Source organism: Schistocerca piceifrons, chromosome X (assembly GCF_021461385.2).
Source record: "Schistocerca piceifrons isolate TAMUIC-IGC-003096 chromosome X, iqSchPice1.1, whole genome shotgun sequence".
Classification (NCBI taxonomy): domain Eukaryota; kingdom Metazoa; phylum Arthropoda; class Insecta; order Orthoptera; family Acrididae; genus Schistocerca; species Schistocerca piceifrons.
The window spans coordinates 841,286,129-841,308,522 of NC_060149.1; the positions used below are offsets into that span (position 1 = coordinate 841,286,129).

A 22,394-nucleotide genomic window follows, 5' to 3' on the forward strand; every position below is an offset into this window, starting at 1 on the left:
GTCATGGGATAGCTCTTAAAGTAAGGAGTACTGATTCCTAGTAAAGAACTGTGACGTTCAAATTAAAATTCAGCTTGAAAATTAATGTGCTATACTCCTATTTACCGTTCAATGAAAGTTTCCACAAAAGGGAGTAATATGGCTAGAGCGACTCTGGTGCACCTTGTTTCCATTTGTGACGTCACATGACTGATGTCCTCTCTACGATGTCATAAGCAACGCCCGTTATGTATAACATCACAACGATGACATCACAACCAACGCCCCCTTTTTCGATGACGTTATAAAGATGGACGCGAGGAACTTGAAAATTAAAAAAAAACATTAAAAATGGCAGTGGATAGCAAATTTTCAAAAAAAAGCTGCATGTGTATCACACACAAATGTTTATGTCAAATACTGTAGCCTCTCCAGTAAATTTGATTGCTTTTATACTTCATTCGTTTTCATACTCAATGCTTATGTCAAAAACTGTACTGCGTGATCATCAGTAAATATCATCTCTGTCTTTGTAGTACAGGAATGGGAAAGGAAAAAGCTGAAAAAGTACTATAGACATAAAAATTATTGTAATTTTTTTCATACATTGTTCTTACATTCAATGTTTTTATACACTCATTACCTGAGAAATTATGATGGATCATTAAATACCCATCGAAAAGTCTACATCAAGATAATTAGCATATAAGTAATATGTGAAGTCATTTATCAGCTACAAATACGGTAGTAACCTCTAATTACAATCTACACTTTACATTAATTATACATTTTAAAGATATTAACATTGCATTCACATTAGTTACAAGGATAGTAGTGAGCTCAAATTACAATCAACAATTTTCATATTTAACACACATTTTAAGGTATTTATACTGAATTCACATCAGTTACAAAGGTGGTAGTGACCTAAAATTACAATCTACAGTTTACATTTCTCACACACATTTTTCTGGTACTTACATTGAACTATCAGTTATAAAGGTGAGAGTGAGCTCAAATTACGATCAGCAGTTGATATATTTCACACGCATTACACAATGATTTTTATATATTAACTACCTGATCAGTTAAAATGGACCTCTAAATTTCTATCGTGGTAATGAGAACATGACTGAGGAGTATGTGAATTCACACATCAGTTACAAAAGTGATAATGACATCAAGCTACAATTTACATTTTTACAGGTATTTGCATTGCATTCACATCAGTCACAAAAATGGTAGTAATCTCAAATTAAATCTACAATTTACAATAAAATCAATCATCTCCTTTCATGCAGTAGTGACCCAACGCCACCGTATTTATCTTATGGTGTAGTATCAAACATTTATCACTTTGTGCAGATAAAGCAAATTCATGTTATCTAATAGTAGAAACAACATGCTGCTTAGATTGAAATTTGTACTGCACAGTAGTTTTTATTGCCCAGTTCAGCACACGTTGTCTGTAATCATTGATGGAGAGGCTACAGTATTTGACATAAACATTTGTGTGTGTGTGTGTGTGTGTGTGTGTGTGTGTGTGTGTGTGTGCTCTGTGCGTTGTGCCCCCAGACTCAGTCTCGAGAGCATATACTTTTGATTGTTGGCCTACAAATTCTCTAAAAGGTTCACCACAAAGTTTCGTCTTTGATCAAACGAACCTCTTTTTTATCGACCAGTATAATATTGTATCTGTTATTTGCAAGGAATCCTGAAGTATTGAACCTTATGTACACATCATTCCTGATGTACTGATATATATTTGGAGCTGCAAGATGATAGACTTAGCTATCGGTCTCCGTGTATCAAAGTTTTACATGATGCACCGGAAACTTGTTTACTATATATCGCTGTTTTCAAGAACTTTCGAATTTGTTTAAAGAAAGCAGATTGCTTCGTTGCAAAAAAAGCTGTAGTAACTCCAGAATTTCGGTAAATAAAATGAGATTTACAAATTCTAACTTCATAGCCAAATATTCAGTCTCTTCCGCTATATACCTTGTCGAATGCATTGTTTCGATGTGTTGAACCTCCCGTGACAAAACGAATCATTCACAAGAGCAAAATCACCTTCATCGTTATAGTTACAGTCACTTGAAAACATTGTCACCTTACGCTTCTTTACAAAAATGGCTCTGAGCACTATGGGACTTAACATCTGTGGTCATCAGCCCCCTGGAACTTAGGACTACTTAAACCTAACTAACCTAAGGACATCACACACATCCATGCCCGAGGCAGGATCGCACCTGCGACCGTAGCGGTCACGCGGTTCCAGACTGAAGCGCCTAGAACCGCACGGCCGCTTCTTTACAGATCTAATGATGTCACGGTCACTCGAATCGTCCTCAGTACCATTGAAATAGTAATTCACACAAGTCCTCCAGATATTCAGTCTCACTAGAAATATCTGAATAGCCATTGCCAAAAACTTCAGAAAGTATTTATTTCGTTTATTTTCTTCCGTTTGCTGAAAATGGGCAACTCTAGAAGCAAGAGAAACTTCCAAACGAAAACAGTAACTATTGAAATATCAAAATGCTTTAAGCAAAAAATACATGAAGGCAATCAAGTATGGTACATTGACTACTGGTTTAAATACCTAAATACATGAAGTAGTTAAAATATATCACAGCAGACGGCGTCTACAGATAGCGTGTAGAACACGAGAGTTCGAGAGGGTGCGTTTCTGGATGAGGTATCGAATATATTGCTTCCCCCTACTTATACCTCCCGAGGAGATTACGAATGTAAAATTAGAGATTCGAGCGCGCACGGAGGCTTTCCGGCAGTCGTTCTTCCCGCAAACCATACGCGACTGGAACAGGAAAGGGAGGTAATGACAGTGGCACGTAAAGTGCCCTCCGCCACACACCGTTGGGTGGCTTGCGGAGTATAAATGTAGATGTAGATGTAGATCCGTCTCTAACTTATGGCACGCCAAACAAGAGTAAACTCGGGATCAGTCCACAATGTGTTTAGGGTGTCTAATTTACATAGAATACACTGTATAACTGACCATATATCATTTCATAAACTAAAAAGTAAATTACATTTCACTCCAAAGTTGAACGAACTTATTTACCAAGTTGTGTACTTCAAGCCGCCCTCAAGTCTGCTGGACTCTAGATGAATCTGTCTTTTCGACGAAAGAAACACATCGGCGATATTGCGGCTGTCTTTCTTACCTTTGTTCAGTCTCACTCTTGGCCATAGAGACACCTCGAAGCGGAGAAGTATACTCTAATTATTACTTTCTGACCTTAACCCAACTGTCATCTCAGCAGCCCCTAAAAGAGAGCCGGTAAATTACACGTCCGAGACCTTCTAACCGAGCAAATTGCAGCAGAGGTGGAACACTGCATGAATTTAGAAGGATCTGGGTTCAAACCATCATTACGTATGCTCTTTCGTAGCGCTCGTAAATCATTCAACTTAATTCTAAGAGTACTCCTACCGAAAGGCGACAGGCCCATTACTCGTCCCCGTACTAGAGCGTGATCGTCCCTTAGAAAAGGTCTCAGACCATCCTCGCCCTCAAAACTTTGCCCATTCCAAAGTTGTCTCTAGTCTGTAATGGCCAACGACGTCAGGGCATTATACACGAACGCCCTCTTCCTTTTTTCTTCCGCTTGCGCTAGTGTTGCGCCTACACAGACGTAGCTATTTACGCACGTTAAACTGTTGTAAGATAAACGTCCTATTCTTTAAAAAAAAAAAAAAAGCACAGCTCCAAAGGGGCCAGTTATTAGCTCTGGCAACGACTCTGTGGCAGGATTCCATACACAAGCTGACGTCGAGAATATTTGCACCAATATATGAAGGTGCCATGTCCGCAAGAAGACAATTAGTACGGGTTCTGCAGTTGCTCTCCACCTTTTATCCGGTTTCAGCATTTGAAAAAGTCTTCCTGCATAGAGAAAATGATGCATTTTCGGAACGTAAGACAAGTTAAAATGAAAAAAATAAAATGTTCCGAGACCTGTTGCCAAATGAGCTGCAAAAACTTGCTAACACCCAGGTTTGTAATGCTGATGTAGTTACTAAACACACGATTTCCTACATCAGAATCTGAAGCTGTTCCTCAGATTACGAACATTCGTTGTTCTCCTTTCCCTGTCAGCGGGACGTTCGTCTCTAACCTTCCTTCTTCTTCCGTAATTTTACTTATTCAAAGAGCGCCTGGTGGCGTTTCTCTTTATTCTCCAAAAACCGCCTCACGAATTCAATAGCGAGCAAGACAATATGGCGCAGTGGTAAAACTCTAAACTCGCAATATGGATGACGGAGGCCTAAATACCCGTCCGGCCATCCAGATTTAGATTTTACGTGACTTCCCTAAATGGCTTAAGGCAAACGCCGAAATGGTTCCTTTGAGAAGGACATGCGTGATTTCGTTTCCCTTTACGAGTTTGTGCTCTAATGATCGCGTCATCGAAGGAACGTTAAACTCTAATTTTCTTTCGCTGTTGGTTTTCATGAAATCACTGTGTTGTTTCTAGAGTCCTCTTGACGATTCCTTTCAAGTTCTCTTTTCACGTATCTCCACGAATTAGCGTTTAACTGCAACAGATATTTAATGAATTCTTATGTAGTCTTCTATAATGCCGTCCGCAGCTCGTGGTCTCGCGGTAGCGTTCTCGCTGTCGGGCCACGAGGTCCCGGGTTCGATTCCCGGCGGGGTCAGGGATTTTCACCTGCCTCCAGGTGACTGGGTGTTGTTATGTCGTCTTCTTCATCATCATTCATCCCCGTTACGGTCGGAGGAAGGCAATGGCGAACCACATCTACTAGGACTTTGCCTAGTACGGCAGTGCGGGTCTCCCGCATCGTTCCCCTACGCTTTGTCAAGGAGTATGGGACTTCATCATCATCTATGATGCCTGTAGTTTCCTTTATTGTTGCCAGTTTTTAATCGGGGTTGCGTGTTGGTTTTTAAAAGATCATTACTTCTTTTGGCGGGACCCAGCAGACACCTTGTTTAAGAGTGGTTTGACATTCACTCCTATCCGTATGCTAAGGGATCTTCGAAGTATACAAAGCACGATACTTGGCGATAATTCGTGCACTAGAAGGTCCTTGGCAACATTGTATTATGAGACATTGTGATAAGGGTATAAAGTATACCTGAAAATTGGCCTTTGAGTCTTTGTGGTGTTCCTCCACCAGTAGTATACGTAAGGTTAATACGGGTCGTGATGCCTCCACATGCCAGTAAAAGGCACACAACAGATTTGAATTCTATGGGAAAGCTCGCCTAATTTAGCTTGCTCTAACGCCTCTCATTGCTGAACAAGCTCCCTCTAATGGCGGCAGTGTTACGGCTCCAATTCTTCGGCCTAGAGCGTCCTGTGTGTATCCAATCGGATTTAAGGCTGAGAAGCGAAGTGACCACTCCAGACTCCTAATGTCCACTCCTAGCACGTATTAGTCCACCTGAGCGGCCTTGTGTGGTCGGTCATTACAGTTGTTTATATGGAACCCTGATGCACATGCTCCACGAAAATGGTGCACATATCATTGCTGAAAGTCATTCCTGTACTCCTCAGACGTCACAGTACCGTAGGAAACATGCATAGCTTATCTGGTTCTAGCATGACAGCGCTCCAGACGATAAAACTTTAGTCGCCAAATTGGACCCTTTTCACAATATTGGCATGTTTGTAACCCACCTCAAAGTCATCATATACGGACAGACAAGGACAGTCACTCTCTATGCTAACCGAAAACTCGTCTGTGAGTAGGGCATTATCCCTGGGTCTACTCACGATAGGTAAGACGAGACACACTTTAGTCCCCACATGTTTCAGTAGAATACATACTGCTGGTTGAGCACGCATTTGAGAGGTCTCGTTGATGGCTATTCACAGCCTGGCGGGAGAAGGGAGACCCAGAGTCTGCCTCTTGATCTCTAACCAGCTCAAGTGGGCCTTTAAGGTACTGGGCTGTAGTTCGTTGTCGAGTTTGCCCGTACTTTTGATGAACGTTTCTCTTTCCTGAAACCTTTTCCACCGACTTGGAATGACGCTAGGGACGTCATTTAACTCTGACTCCATCTCGCGCTGACTGTGGCAACTCTGTAATCTGCCACAATTGTCACGTTCAGGTTAAACAATCTAGTACTGGCGTGCCATGTACGTCACGTACGTCCCTGTTATGTCACTACTGTTCAGTCCACACATTGTTGCAAGAGCGCCATCTTATCTCGTATATCTCGAAGGCCCCTCAGATAGACACGACGGATGACCCGCTTTGGGCATTAATGATATATGAACCCCAAATGTTGGTCTCCACGCAGGGCTCAAATAGTTTCCTGCTGCCACAGTATTGTAGATGTTGTCACTTTGCCGAGATCATTGGATATTGTCATATGGCTGTCGATATCCAGTTTGTGATCGCAGAAACAGGTTGCTGGAAGTTCTGTAGGAGCTCTGTAGTCACACGTACCCTGCTAATTTCGCCATCCTTTGTGAAAATGCTCTTCAAAGCTCAACAATTCATATCACCGAAGACTAGTTCCTGTGTACTAGTACTTTTCCCTGATGGCATTCTTCTAATAATTTTGACTGCCGTTGTCACCTTGGAGACTACTGCTACCGATACTCCAAAGATATCCTTGCATACAAGCTTCCTGCAACAATTTGGCCTTTTTAAAATACAGAGAGTCTTCACTTCGTATCACCTACATGTGTCCATTACACGGAAGAATACATAGTACGTCATACAGCATCATTCATGTCAGTAACAAACGATAGTCGTACTCTTGTAAAGATCAACGTCATCATCCCACAATAGTGTACGTTCTGGAACATACGAGGGTCCGTGCAAAGTCCGAGAGTCGGCACCACCAGCGTGTATCGAGGTCATGTTTAGTTAGTAGCATCTTTGGAAGGAACGCACACCAAGTTTCAACCATATTGGTCTATTTGTGTTTGGCATTCGTGTGAATCAAGGAAGTCGTGTGATTGTCAAAAAATGGACGAAAAAGAATTTCGTGTTGTGGTTAAACATTACTTTATGAAAGGCAAAACGGCTCAGGAGACTAAAGAGAAGCTTGATAAACATTACGGTGACTCTGCACCTTCGATTAGAACAGTTTGTAAGTGGTTTCAAGATTTTCGGAGTGGCAATATGGGCACAAGTGATGCTGAACGTTCTGGATGCCCTGTGGAGGTGACTCCGGAAATCATTGATAAAATCCATGATATGGTGGTGGATGACAGGAGAGTTAAGGTGCGTGAGATTGATAGTGCTATGTGCATCTCGAATGAACGGGTACATAATATTTTGCATAAACATTTGAACATGAGAAAGCTATACGCAAGATGGGTTCCGCGATTGCTCACGCTTGACAAAAAACGGAATCGTGTGAAGCATTGCAAGGATCGCTTGCAGCTGCTCAGGAAGAATCCGCGGGACTTTAAGCGTCGTTTCGTCACTGTGGATGAAACATGGATACAAAGAACAATCTAAACAATGGTTTACCAAGGGAGAATCTGCACCAAAAAGGCGAAGACCATTCCTTCGGCCGGCAAGGTTATGGAGACTGTCTCCTGGGATTTGCGAGGGATAACCCTCTTCGACTATCTGGAAAAGGGTAAAACTATTACAGGTGCATATTATTCATCGTTACTGGACCGTTTGAGAACCGAGCTGCAAGAAAAACGCCGGCGATTGGACCTCAAAAATGTCCTTTTCCATCACGACAATACACCAGCACACACCTCAGGAGTTGTGGTCGCAAAATTAATGGAAATAGGATTCCAACTCGTTTCACATCCCCCCTATCCTCCAGACTTGGCTCACTCGGACTACTATTTGTTCCCCAATTTGAAGAAATGGCTGGCGGGACAAAGATTTTATTCAAACGAGGATGTGATTGCAGCAACTTGGTTCAAATGGCTCTGAGCACTATGGGACTTAACTTCTGAGGTCATCAGTCCCCTAGAACTTAGAACCAGTTAAACCTAACTAACCTAAGAACATCACACACATCCATGCCCGAGGCAGGATTCGAACCTGCGACCGTAGCGGTCGCGCGCTTCCAGACTGTAGCGCTTAGAACCACTCGGCCACCCCGGCCGGCATTGCAGCAACTAATAGCTATTCTACAGACTTGGACAATTCCTATTATTCGGAAAGGATCAACAAATTAGAACAGCGTTGGACGAAGTGTATAAGTCTAGAAGGAGACTATGTCGAAAAATAAAAAAGGTTTACCCCAAACACGTAGGTAGTTTTTATTTTTGCACGAACGTTTCAAACGCCCCTCGTATATTTGCCTTATTCTAATAACTTTTCCCTCCCCCCCCCCTCCCTCCCTCTCTCTCTCTCTCTCTCTCTCTCTCTCTCTCTCTCTCTGTCTGTCTCTGTGTGTGTGTGTGTGTGTGTGTGTGTGTGTGTGTGTGTGTGTGTGTATGTGTGTGTCTGCTGTCTGTCTTTCCTTTTTTCTGATAGGTGTTCGCTCGGTTTAGATGTACACTACCTGGTCGAAAGTATCCGACACCCCTATATAACGCAGAACTGGCCACTAGATGCCACAAAAGGCGGACTCGCCACTATAAAAGGAGGTAGGAACTGTTGCGTTGTCAGTAGAGAAGCAGTAATAGCGCAATGAGTAGGTCAGGGGAGCTCTGTAACTTCGAACGTGGACTATTCATTCGATGTCACCAGAGTAACAAATCGATCTGTTCTTCTAAAGCTGCCAATATCAACTATCGGTAATGCGATTACAAAGCGGAAACGTGAAGGAACAACTACAGCTGAACCAAGACCAGGCAGATCTCATGTACGGTTGGACATGGACTGTCGAGCATTGCGGAGGACGGTAGTAAAAAATCGTACGAAGTCAGTAGAAAGAACCACTCGTGAATTTCAATGTGCTACCAGCACAGTTACTGTGCTCATGGAGTTAAAAAGAGTAGAGTACAGTGGTCGAGCAGCTCCATGTGAACTACACATTCCCGTAGTCAGTGCTAGGCGGTGCTTGAGGTGTTGTAACGAGCGACGCTACTGGAAACGAGTAATCTGGAGTGTGAATCACGCTATACCCTGCGACAATCGGAATTTGAATTTGACGAATAACTGAAGAACGTTACGCACCGTCATGCGAATTTCAGCAGTGAAATACAGAGGAGGTGATATTACAGTATGAGAGTGTTTTTCGTGATTGATATGAACACATTATACGACATTGTGTGTTGTGAGCGTTAGAGGGACAGTTGGGAGATGATAACCAAAGACTTCAAAATGGTTCAATTGGCTATGAGCACTATGGGACTTAACTGCTGAGGTCATCAGTCCCCTAGAACTTAGAACTACTTAATCCTAACGAACCTAAGGACATCACACACATCCATGCCCGAGGCAGGATTCGAACCCGCGACCGTAGCGGTCGCCCGGTTCCAGACTGTAGCCCCTAGAACCGCTCAGCCATCCCGGCCGGCAATAGGAAGACTTCATTTCATGGGCAGGGCACTTAGAAAATGGACAGATCTACTAAGGAGACTGCCTACACTACGCTTGTCCGTCCTCTCTTAGAATACTGCTGCGCGGTGTGGGATCCTTATTAGATTGGATTGACGGAGTACATAGAAAAATTTCAAAGAAGAACAGCACGTTTTGTATTATAGCGGAATATGGGAGAGAGTGTCACTGAAATGATACAGGATTTGGGATGGACATCATTAAAATAAAGGCGTTTTTCGTTGCGGAACAATCTTCTCACGAAATTCCAGTCACCAACTTTCTCCTCCGAATGCGAAAATATTTTGTTGACGCCGACCTACATAGGGAGAAACGATGACCATGATAAAATAAGGGACATCAGAGCACGCACGGAAAGATATGGGTATTCGTTCTCTTCGTGCGCTACACGAGGTTGGAATAATAGAGGTTTGTGAAGGTGGTTCGATGAACCCTCTGCCAGACACTTAAATGTGATTTCCAGAGTATCCATGTAGATGTATTTGTAGAACCGTATCAGCGTGACAATGCACGTTGGCATAAACCGACATCTGTGAGGCAATGGTTTGTGGAAAAAACGTACCTGAAATAGACTGGGCTGCTTAGACTCCCGACCTGAACCCGGTTGAACGCCTTTGGCATGAATTACAACATCGACTTCGCTGCAGACCCCGGCGTCCAACATCCCAACAACACTACCTTCTCTGGTTTCGGCTCTTGAGGAAGCGCTGCCATTCCTCCACAGACATTCACGTGAAGCATTTAAAGTGTGCCCAGCAGGTTTCCAGTCGTTATAAAGGTGAAGTGTGGATACCTTCTATATTTATCTCCACTGAAAGGGTCCAGATACTTTTCATCGAATAACGTAGAATTTGTTCTAAATACTGGGTGTCTTTTCTGTAACCATACTGGAATCTAAAGTACAGATAAAATATAATATGCCTTTAAATCACTCTTCATATTTTCCTGTATTAACAGCTAATATATTACACTACTGACCATTAAAATTGCTACACAACGAAGATGACGTGCTACAGACGCGAAATTTAACCGATAGGAAAGAGATGCTGTGATATGCAAATGATTAGCTTTTCAGAGCATTCACACAAGGTTGGCGCCGGTGGCGACACTTACAACGTGCTGACACCAGGAAAGTTTCCAACCGATTTCTCATACATAAACAGCAGTTGACCGGCTTTGCCTGGTGAAACGTTGTTGTGATGCCTCGTGTAAGGAGGAGAAACGTGTACCATCATGGTTCCGACTTTGATAAAGGTCGGATTGTAGCCTATCGCGATTTCGGTTTATCGTATCGCGACATTGCTGCTCGCGTTGGTCGAGATCCAATGACTGTTAGCAGAATATGGAATCGGTGGGTTCAGGAGGGTAATACGGAACGCCGTGCTGGATCCCAACGGTCTCGTATCACTAGCAGTCGAGATGACAGACATCTTATCCGCATGGCTGTAACGGATCGTGCAGCCACGTCTCGATCCCTGAGTTAACAGATGGGGACGTTTGCAAGACAATAACCATCTGCACCAACAGTTCGATGACGTTTGCAGCAGCATGGACTATCCGCTCGGAGACCATGGCTGCGGTTACCCTTGACGCTGCATCACAGACAGGAGCACCGGCGATAGTGTACTCAACGATGAACCTAGGTGCACGAATGGCAAAACGTAATTTTTTCGGATGAACGCAGGTTCTGTTTACAGCATCATGACGGTCGCATCCGTGTTTGGCGACATCGTGGCGAACGCACAATGGAAGCATGTATTCGTCATCGCCATACTGGCGTATCACCCGTCGTGATGGTATGGGGTGCCATTGGCTACATGTCTCGGTCACCTCTTGTTCCCATTGACGACACTTTGAACATTGGATGTTACATTTCAGATGTGATACGACCCGTGGCTCTATCCTGCATTCGATCCCTGTAAAACCCTACATTTCAGCAGGATAATGCACGTCCGCATGTTGCAGGTCCTGTACGGGCCTTTCTGGATACAGAAAATGTTCGACTGCTGCCATGGCCAGCACATTCTCCAGATCTCTCACCAACTGAAAACGTCAGGTCAATAGCGGCCGAGCAATTGGCTCGTTACAATACGACAGTCACTACTCTTGATGAACGGTGGTATCGTGTTGAAGCTGCATGGGCAGCTGTATCTGTACACGCCATCCGCTCAATGCCCAGGCGTATCAAGGCCGTTATTACGGCCAGAGGTGGTTGTTCTGGGTACTGATTTCTCAAGATCTATGCACCCAAATTGCGTGAAAATGTAATCACATGTCAGTTCTCGTATAATATATTTGTCCAATGAATACCCGTTTATCATCTGCATTTCTTTTTGGTGTACCAATTTTAATGACCAGTAGTGTATGTACCTGAGGATACGACCAAGCATTTGGGCAGATACGTATAGAAAACCGACTGAAAGCCAAATCCAGATTGCTCGTCGTATCGAATCAGCGATAATCCATCCAGGATAAGAATTCGATTACTTACATTTACTCCTAATTACTGCTACTTTCTGCAACCCAAATTTCTAAGATTTGCACTTTACGACCAGATCTGCAACTTTTGAGGTTGTGTCTCCTTTGATCATCATTTAATTCATGTTTTGTAATTTAGCAACTTTTACCCACAACGTATGATTGAGTTGTAAAGAAGAGCTCGTCTGGTTTCAGCTGTTCGGCAACCGCATTCTGGGCCCGATGGCGTGGCTCATGCCGCTCGCAGTCGCCGTGTCAACCTTCGGCTCTGCCAATGGAACGCTCTTCGCAGCTGGCAGGTGAGTTGCGCGTCAGTTTCATCCCCATCAGAGCTCACCACGCAATCGAGGGCTGCAGGAGTACAGCTGAGTCTTTGCAACACAGTTTTTCTCTTCAGATGAAGGCTATCGGGCTTCTCGCAAGGCGGCAGACGAATATTCGGGGAGAAGCGGCGTAAGATTGTCAGACTCGCGGGGCAAAATATTTCTTCGAAGATTTCTTCTCTGATTTTCTCCACGTAATGTGAAAATCTTTTCCATGTTCTGTGTTCCACCGTGGCATAAACTGAAGTTGTTAGTGTCTAGCTCAAACATACAGTCGATAAACATCAGGAAACTGTTCCGTGCTCTTGAGTCGGTCGGAATCTGCGTCGCTTGGATGCAAAAAGTATATTTATAACATGCTAAAAGAAAAGTTCGAGGCTCGAAACCTACTTTTCGACGCGATGCAGTGCGACGCACACTATACATTTGGATCACTTTGTAGCATTAAATGGTAATTATAATGTTTCACAATCTGACGAGAGAAATTGGAGGAAGAAGAAGAATAATCATTATGTATATTCCCTTATTACAGCTCCGATACTCAACACTACGTCACGTGTGCGAATAAACTTAACCGTCTGGAGTAGGCAGTTCTTAGAGAGCAATGGAAACAAAAACGTGGAATTTCCTAGAAAAATAATTTTATTTAGATTGTTCTTTTCTTAGATAATCATAATACAAGATCACTGTTTCATCTTGCGTCACAATGACATCTTTCTGTAAAAACCTGAAAACTCATTATTGAAACAAAGAGAGAAAATATGAATAAAAATGTAATCACGAAGCGCTTATGTATATGGATTAAAGAAAGCTCATTTCATCACTCAGGGGACACTAGTCGCATTGGTTTTTTTCTCCAGGCATCAATGAAATCCTGGAATACAAAATATTCCAGTGATTAATCAGTTCCGTCACATTTTAGACGGTAGCAAGGATGACTCAATGCGCCAGATATTATTTTGGGTTACGTACACATTTTTTTGTATGCGATCGTTTCACATTGCCACATTGTCTAGACTTTTTAAATAGAGTCAGTATCCGTTATTTTCATATCTGAAATAAGAACATAATTATCAGATTCAAGAAGCACACTGAGGTGCAGGTGTACTCCTAATAAAAAGAAATTCACATCTTAAACGTACTATACGCTAATGCAAAGCAAAAATGCTCTTGTGGGTTTTATATCCGTGTTTACAGAATATCCTTCGTAGATGAAAACGAATTTTGTGATCATAGGAATAGTCTCATCGTCATGATAAATATGGTAGGCAATCTCCAGGAATATTACACACGCACACGCCGAAGCAAGAAGCCCGATAGTCTTTGCGAACAAGATTCAGAGTTCCCTCTAACAAGAGTCTGCGACACAATCAACAAACATTTCTTATTACTTTTATAGCTAGCGTCAGTTCGCGACATTAGATCGGATTCTTACAGGACTTTTTACCCGAAAAAAGTAGCTTCAACTTGATTGTTGACGTGATTCGTCATCCTGTAAACTGGAAAACGTGGTAAGTGGATCATACAGAAAGTTCGGAAGTTCCCGTTGCAAACTTATAGGACTTGTAGAGGGGAGTGGGTCCATAAATTTTGAATAGGAACCCATGTCCGGAAATGTACCGTTTCCGTTCTACGACTGTTTGGATTCAGATGTGTAACTCATCCAGTTCTGCTTGAGGAATTGAATTAGGCGTCAAGCATTGTAATTATTAGGTACCCATTCGAAAGGAAACATAACGAAACATCCGTTTATCAAGTAACCACATTTGTTTGTATTAACACTTATACATTAAGTGTTTGCATTATGCCAATACAAAAAAGAGCCCAGCGTACTGTATGCGCAGAACAGTACTGATGCATTATAACAGCGACTCGATGTGGCGGTCACTAACGTTGTTACACACGTTGTACGTACCAAGAATGTTCTGGTACACACTCTCCATCCCATCTGGTGCCTCCTGAGTTTTTAGTGCAGCGGCCAGAACTCATGCCAGCAGACCTTCCTCTGTCTCTACAGGGGTCTCGCAGCAAGGTAGATGTTAAGTGACATCAGCTGACCATCTAACGTAGTTCACATCATCCTGTCTATCCTATGGTATACCAGACAAGCACCTATGAGACTTTTCTATTTAGCTCAGCAGACGTGGACGCGTTACATATCTGAACAGAAACGGTACATTTCCGGATATGGGTTCCTATTCAAAATATTACGTACTCACTCTCCTCTGCAAGTCATAGAAGTCTTAACGGAAATTTCCGCACACCATTTGTAATTGCTTTTGTCATTCCCCTTTAGTGAAGGTCTCGTCACTGTCAAAATAATGAACATCATCGTATAAGAAAAAAGCAGCTGAATAGTCTTCTGATAAATGAAAGTACCACGCTATACGAAATTTTAGCTACTATGGAAAAACAGTGTAAGTTTTTCGTTCGGATTTATAGTGCAGGACGTTACACGATTCTTGCAAAACAGTTAACAGCAGCCCAAGTAGGTCACACAATATAATCTGCGTATATTAATGCTAGAAACTAAGCAATTGGCTTTGAATATTAAGTGAAACGCGGTAGTGGTCCTTAGCTGCGGTTACACCCACTGCATGGTGAGATATCAGGATGAACTCTTACCTCTGTTGAGCGAATGAGACTTGTGCAAATGTTATCAGACGCCATACGCGTGGACGAGTAGTCTCTCAAACAGTGTTCGGAGCTCTATACTTCTGCATGCAGAGCATCTTCATTTTCGTTTTCAATTAAGCGAGAGTTAAAATCGCCGCTCAGTTCACCAACGTTAAAAGAGCTAGATACATGTAAAAAACTACTACAGGCCCATCGACAGAGACCTCTGCACATTCATTCTGCAGTAGCCCCTTTGCTTCTTCAGTAAATATCCTAAAAGAAAAAGTTGAGTGTTATTGCCCTGAGAACATATCTATAGTGATTAAGCTTAATATTTACTTTTTAATTGTGAATTAATTAATTGCTTTCGATTCTGGATTATATTTTAGAGATGCCGGGGATCGATTTTTTTCTCTTTTTATACATTCAGTTTCTACGTCTCAAGTTGTTTTACTTTATTTTCCTGCAAGTTTTGTAGTGCTCTCTTTTACAGCTCCTAATTCACTTTATTTCGACATCACCACACAGATAATACGGTCGCACTATTCATTCTCTTGCCAGAAGGACAGTATTTGCATATAATAATCTTTCTGTTCGTCTAGAGAAGGATGTACAGCAGACAGATTCAGCTGTCTTATTTGCAGCTTTAGTCATTACGAAACGATAAAACTCTAATACTTTTGCTTTTCACCAAGTTTCCTGTATAACAGTTAGACGTGTGACTGACGTGTAGCGGTCGCTCAGACTGAACCGGCATTCTTCCTACCGGAGCTTTCCTTATCCTGCACACATCAAGCTCAAAAGTTAGTTTTCAACCACGTAGTGTCTTCCATTTTTACGTCTTGTGCATTACCGTTACTATCCTTTCTTAAAACTGCTGTTAGCTTCTCGGGCAAGCCACCTACGTGTTTTTGCAAGAACTGTTTTTCTCTGTTGCCTCAGAGCGTGGTTCCACTGAAAACGGAGGAGCTTGTGCAGCATCGTTGACGGAGCTGATTATTTTTTTTTATTTCTATTAAAACTGAAAGTGAAATCTGTATTCTCGCTGCTGTAACTCTTTTTCTGGCTTTGCACTAGGCAAAGATTTATTTTCAGCAAAATGTTAATAATAATCTTGAAAAATTTGCTGCACTGTCTGTGATGTTAAAATACAAGTAAGTTTTCTTTTGCTTACAAGTTATGATCTGATGCTTGTCTAGGCTGTGTTTCGCGGCCAGCAGGGAAGGACACTTGTTCAGCATTTTGTCTTACGTGCACGTGACCAAGTTAACACCGGCTCCCAGCCTCATATTCCATGTAAGTACAAAAACTATTGCACATGTTTTTACTCCTAGCTGAAACATCAGTGTTCCGAACTACAACGTCCGAAAGGTTGTTATAAGAATTAGTAGTCAGACGTTCCACAAACTAGTGCACTTGAGAGAATCTACCCTCGAGTCCACGAAAAACTGTAGACGGTATGTCAGTCAAATTCTTCACCTGTTATGTTCGTGTTTTAATTTTCGCGACATGCTATAGACTGCAGTTGTCGGTAGTATTAAAGCATTCTCTCGTCGAATTCTGGAAGTATCAGATTTTTCTTGGGCAAAAAAGAAGGAAGGGAAAAAACGTAGGACTGGAAAGTTAATGTCCGTGTAAATCATGTCGTGTTACTGCGTAAACAGTCTAGAGAACTATGTGCATGCCGTGTCGTTCACAAGCAAAAACTATACTGCAGTCAGTGCTATTCTCATACATAGTTCCCATTTTCGTTATGTTTCTCGCAGTTCGTTCAACTTCTATTAATTTTTAAGTACAGCTATGGTGAGATTTTTTCATGCGAAAATATGACCGACGCCTCATTGCTAATAGGCAACCAGTGGAGAGGTGACATCCAGTATTTAAAATGGATTCCGTTGTAGTTTGCCGTCTTACTCGAAAATTCACAAAGCCCTCTGGACAATACCTTCACATGCAGGTACTCTGTGGTAAGGCTCGATATTCCCGCGATGAATGTGACCTGTTCTTTGACAACCGTGTTTTAAGGAATATGGGCATTAATTTGTCTCTCAGCCAGCAGAGGAAGAAGCATGCTGACCGTTAGGAAGTATTGGAGAAAATTACTGGATGAAGAGCCATGGAAACCAAAATTAGTGTGAGTCCAAAGGAGAGCGATCATCGTCAGGTAAGTATTGCCTGGAACTGGGTACAACTTACTTCTGTTAAAATAGAAGAGTTTTAATATATAGGTCAGATATGTAATCCTGGAACTGAAGTATTCTTTTCTGTAGTACTTGCAGCTAACATGAGAAGACGCAGTGGATGCAGTTGCGGGACCCTACCTGCTTTTTACACTTTTTTTACTTTAGCGTAAGACTATAACTTGCTTTTAAGACCTGTAAAAGTGTTTATGTATTTTTTTTATCAAATATGCGTTTTAGATTCAGCATTCGCTCGAGAAGGGTAGCCCCTCGCCTATTCAGGTCAGTCCAGTAACCGAAAAGCTTATCGTAAGCTTGTGGCTACAATGACTGCGACAAGTGTTGTCTAACTTGGCTCACTTTAGGCAGCTCAGCTCCCAGTTTCATCCAGCCAACCGTCCAAATGTGTCTCCTTGATTTATGTGTTACTTCCGTTAATAAAATCCCACAAATTACAAGAACGGCAAACTACCGTTAGACCTGCTACTGTAGGAGTCTAAATTTTCTAAATGTTCCTCAGAAAATCGAACGAGACACTCGTGAACGTCAGGAACATGAGTTAAATACTTCCTAATAAAACAAAATTCCATGGAAATGAAGTGCGTGTTAGAAGGATTCACAGCTTTCACGGTGGACACGAAATATATCGATAAACTCTCAGAGACTGACTATGGATGTTTGAAGAGAGGGTTTTATGGAGCTATTGATCTCCATTTACTGGTTACCGAGTGATTTGATGGTGTTGTGTTTGACGTGTAATGAGGAAGCAAACATGATTAGCGAACAAGCTTTACTTAGCTTGTAGCTTCCTCCAAGTGTACAAATACATCCAAGTCTAGCTAATATAATAACAACAAGAGCATCGTACAGCGAGGCTCTCTTAATTAACGCACGAGTGATGATGAAGGGCCACGACTGCTGTGCATCTCCATGGCGACTCCGTTGTGACTGGGCCACGCCTCATTGCAAATGGGCTGTGTGGCTGCCGCCTATCATCATATATTCGGCGCTCGTGGGACAGAGCCTCTGGAGATGTGGCTCAGTGGGTGTGCTCCATTGGATTCGTCGGATCCCTTACAACCGCTGTCGGCATCTGAGGGAAACTTGCGTTGCCATTAACAACTGCGGGAAGCCAGTGGGGTGGTATCGATCTATGACAGCACAAAAACAAATGTTGTACGTGAGTCTAAACATGTGGTGCGCATTGGAAATTCGTTTTGTGACCAACCGAAAGTGCTTAATAATGCAAAACGATGTATGCGATTGTGGAAATACAAACAAAATTACCAATATAATTCGCTGGAAGAAAACTGTGAAAGCAAATGTTCGATACGAAGATTTCATGACAACTCACCAGTAAACCAATGCATCGTATGTTTTGACGAAATCATGAAAGCTGCCTGATGACAAATTGTATAAATTCGAAACTAGTAATGATATTTTTTTACTAAAGTAACCCAAAACCAATTTGTGGCTGGCTGCTGTACCCCATTAAAAATACGAAGGTTGGAACTTTAATAGTGGCAACTATTTATTTACAGCTCGTACAAAATAGATACGTGTTTCAAAGTTTTCCTGACGTTCAAAGTAATCACCAGCATCGTGTATAACCCGTTGCCAGGGATATGAAAGTCGCGGGACACTCTTAGCAGTGGCAGTTGTGCTGACAGTTCTGGCAGCGCGGTCTATTGCCCGACGAATTTGTAGCAGTTCTGAAGCGAATGCCGAGAAGTGTTTCCTTCAGTTCAGAAATCAAGTTGAACTGTCAAGTAACTGGCACTACGACTTCCACATCGCTGGCAATGGGTTATACACAATGCTGGTGACTACTTTGAAGGTCAGCAAAACTTTGAACCACGATCTATTTTGTACGAGCTGTAAATAAAAAGTTGCCACTATTTAAGTTCCAACCCTTGTAGATTTGCATCTTTACACATCTGCAAACCTGTGTAGGGTCAGCTACGAGGGAGACAGGGAATGAAAGAATTTACCTAATTACAATAAAAAAACTTTACTGCGAAATAAAAACAACACAATAAACAAACTAAAGGCAGTATTTTCGAAAGGGCACACGTTTGCATCAAAATCTGCTGCTGTGTAACATTCAGTAACACATTGTTCTCTCCCCACCCCCTCCCCCCACCCCCACTGTACACTGCAACCTGCCTGGATCCTCCTTAGCATTCTGTTCACAATATGGTCGAGACGTTGCTGTGCAGACGGTGGGTCTTCTGGGATCATCCGATCCCTACAAGCTTTAGCTGATCCCAGGCACAGTCAATTGGGTTCTTGACAGACGATGCAGCAGTCCATTCCAATCGTTAAAGTCCTACCTCCTGCAATTTATGGGTACAAGTATACTCATTCAGAATAGTCTTGAAAGACGAACCCATCACCACATTGTTGACAGTATGTTTGGACAATAAGGTGAAAGATCCTCGTCCGATATTGCACAGTTCCCAAATTTCCCTTGTTAGTGGTGAGAGGCACCCTACATTCTTACTTGAAACCGGTCTAAAACATAACTGACAGACCTACCTCCCTACTGAACCAGTGGGACTGAATGCCTGAGAAGTGCATTGTCACCTGTCCGCCTCCACACTCTTCTATAACGATCGTCAAGCGTTAGAGAAATTCTGCAGTCGTCAACGAAGAGAACCGTGTGCCACTGATCTAAATCCCATTCCTTTCTCACTTCTTCATGCATCATAGTGCTAGGAGGAACGGTTGGAATTTCTTCCATAATGGAAGCTTAGAGGCTAAACTGATCGTGTGGAGATATCTGCGTATTGTCTGGATCAATACAGTCCTCCCACTTGCCTTCAAAATGACAGCACAAAGTGCTTCTCAGGGTATGTGAGAGTGACGATACCAAACGGTTACTGCAAGTGTATCTGCTCTTCTATACAGCATCCCATATGAGCAAATTAGTTCTGTGTTTACCTCCAGTTACTCGTAGTTTAGGTACTTGGGCTATGCAGAGCTCTGTTTAAAAAGTGTAACTCAATGTGGTCATAGTGTAGAGTCATGCACATCTGCTTTCATTCCCCATAGCTAATTCACTGCAAATAATAACCTGCAGTCGAATAATCTATGCACTGGCTAGAATTGCGAGTTAATGAAATACACATAAATACAAAATTAAGTTAAATGGATAATTTATTAAAAAGAGTTCTATTGTAACGTCTGTAATTGATGTAAATGACAGAGAGTTATGTTGAATAATGTTTACTCAAGAAAAGACATCTCAGGTACACTGGAAGTGGTCCTACGATATTCAGCTAAAATACCAACAGAAAATACCCTTATCAAAAGCAATAAAGCTATGTTGAGAGCGTTATGAGAATGGTAGCAGAATCCTCAAACTAATAGTCATCAAAGACTCGCAAAAACTAAGAGCATTTCATGATCACAGCACATGAAATATTCACCAGCTGAAAAAAGTTCAGAGTTTAACATGATGATTCACATATTAACACGCACGATACAAAGAATAGTAACTCATGGTCCAGCCTCAGATCCGTAATACAAGCGGAAAAAGTTAGAGTCCTACATTGGAGCACTTTCAGTTCTCTCGTAATATGAAGTCCCTTCACAAGTCAAAGTATGATAGCAGCCGTTCACTGCCCAGAATCAATCACCTATACAACCGAATCATGCATGTTACTGCAGGCAGATCTGCCTTCTTCAAGAACTCAACGTAAAGTTCCCCAATTGCTCCCTTAAGCTCTTCACTCCAAAAGTTTCAGTCTCCACTTGACTCCTGCAGTGTCCCACTACTGTCTGCTTTTCCATTGGCTGAAGGTCACCCCATAAAAAAACACATCGTTCTTAAGTTCTACAGACATGATTTGACTCATCTTGACCACTTCCCAGACTAAACTAATGTATTACAACAATATTTAAATAGAGAATTTTTATAAATATTCGGTCACACTCAGATCATTCACAATAATTACAAATAAAAGTTTGTTCATAAATAAGCTAGTATTCTTGGGCAAGTCTACTCACATTAAATGAGAACGAATTGTCATTAAAAATTGTTTAAACAATTCTTTATGCCTTCCTGACAGAAGCGTCTTTTGGTTATCTTTTCAGTTGTGGCGTCCACTAACATATGAAACTGACCACTTTTAAATTAGTACAGTTTCTTAATAGCACTTGCAATCAACGTTTAAATAAAGTTCCTGGGAAAATAATAAACTTTTCATTAAATAACTACACAAATATGACAATAAGTGTCAGGTATTCACGTAGACGAAAAACTGTCAGAGGTAAAACTATGGGCCATTCACTTCGATTTTAGCATATAATGTCCCGGTTTTCCAGCTTCATACCTCACCAAGTGACCCTGAACGAGTGAATCACTACACTGGCGCTTTTGTGTTACTAAACAAATGTATGTAACTGACATGTAAGAAAACACTAATTTATCTGTAATGTTCTAAGACTCTGTTGGTTCGAGAGCTATTGTTGAAGCCGGCGTACATTCGGTTCCCTCACGTCGTTTCGTTGCAGATACCGCTCCACGAGTATTTCACGTCTTCTTATATGAGGTCCCTCCTCAAGCATAGCGAGCGTGCTAGAACCAGAATCCTAACGTAATTACGCTACATAATTCCCCACATTCCTACAAGAGGCTGTCGCTAAGGATTCCACGGTCTATTTCACTTACTCCCTCCATGATGTGGCAGACGGTTGACTTTGGAAAAAACATATTGAAATTACGCAGGGCTACACTGTTTCTATTGTTACTGGTCGGCAGTGTCACGGAGTTTCTCAGAATTCCACGAATGAAAATTATCAAATAATCCTGTCCCGCCGTAGTACAATACTATCAGCAATGGAACATTTATTTAAGGTCTCGCCGCGAGCACAGTGCACTTTCTCAGTTGCGCGACGATGTGGGAATGAATCTGTAGCGCTCTTATCGACGCAGCCATCTTCAAACACGCCTCATCTGATGTCTGACGCACGGTAAACTAACTTCACATCTGCAGGGGACCGAACTGTGCACTGAAACATTCTAATAACTTAGTATGATACAGGCGAAAACACAGACGAACGGCATTATTAAAAACGTCTCGTAGGTGTGATACCAGTAATGTGTAACTCACAGGATACGTTATGTTTCAAGACTGGATTAATAAGAAACACGGAAACGTTAAGAAGGTGTTTTTAATGCTTCAGGTGTTCTACACACACTCCCCCCATTTGAATACTAGGCACAGAACGTTCGTACAACCATGTAAAACTGTCAGAAAAGTTCTTCTTTGCGACGTTGTTCAACTCGCACGTCATACTGGCTTGAGTGTCGATTATCTTGTCA

At 42.1% G+C, this 22,394-nt stretch overlaps 1 protein-coding gene across 2 annotated transcripts in view; it reads left to right on the forward strand.

Moving 5' to 3' along the window:
• The window catches only part of LOC124722124 (b(0,+)-type amino acid transporter 1), a 579,051-nt gene that overhangs the window by 498,693 nt on the left and 57,964 nt on the right, over positions 1 to 22,394 (forward strand). For both annotated transcript variants that reach the window (XM_047247330.1, XM_047247329.1), the window contains exons 8-9: positions 12,142 to 12,245; positions 16,085 to 16,181. In XM_047247330.1, coding sequence (XP_047103286.1) covers positions 12,142 to 12,245; positions 16,085 to 16,181 — 201 coding nt within the window. The remainder of the gene's footprint in view (positions 1 to 12,141; positions 12,246 to 16,084; positions 16,182 to 22,394) is intronic.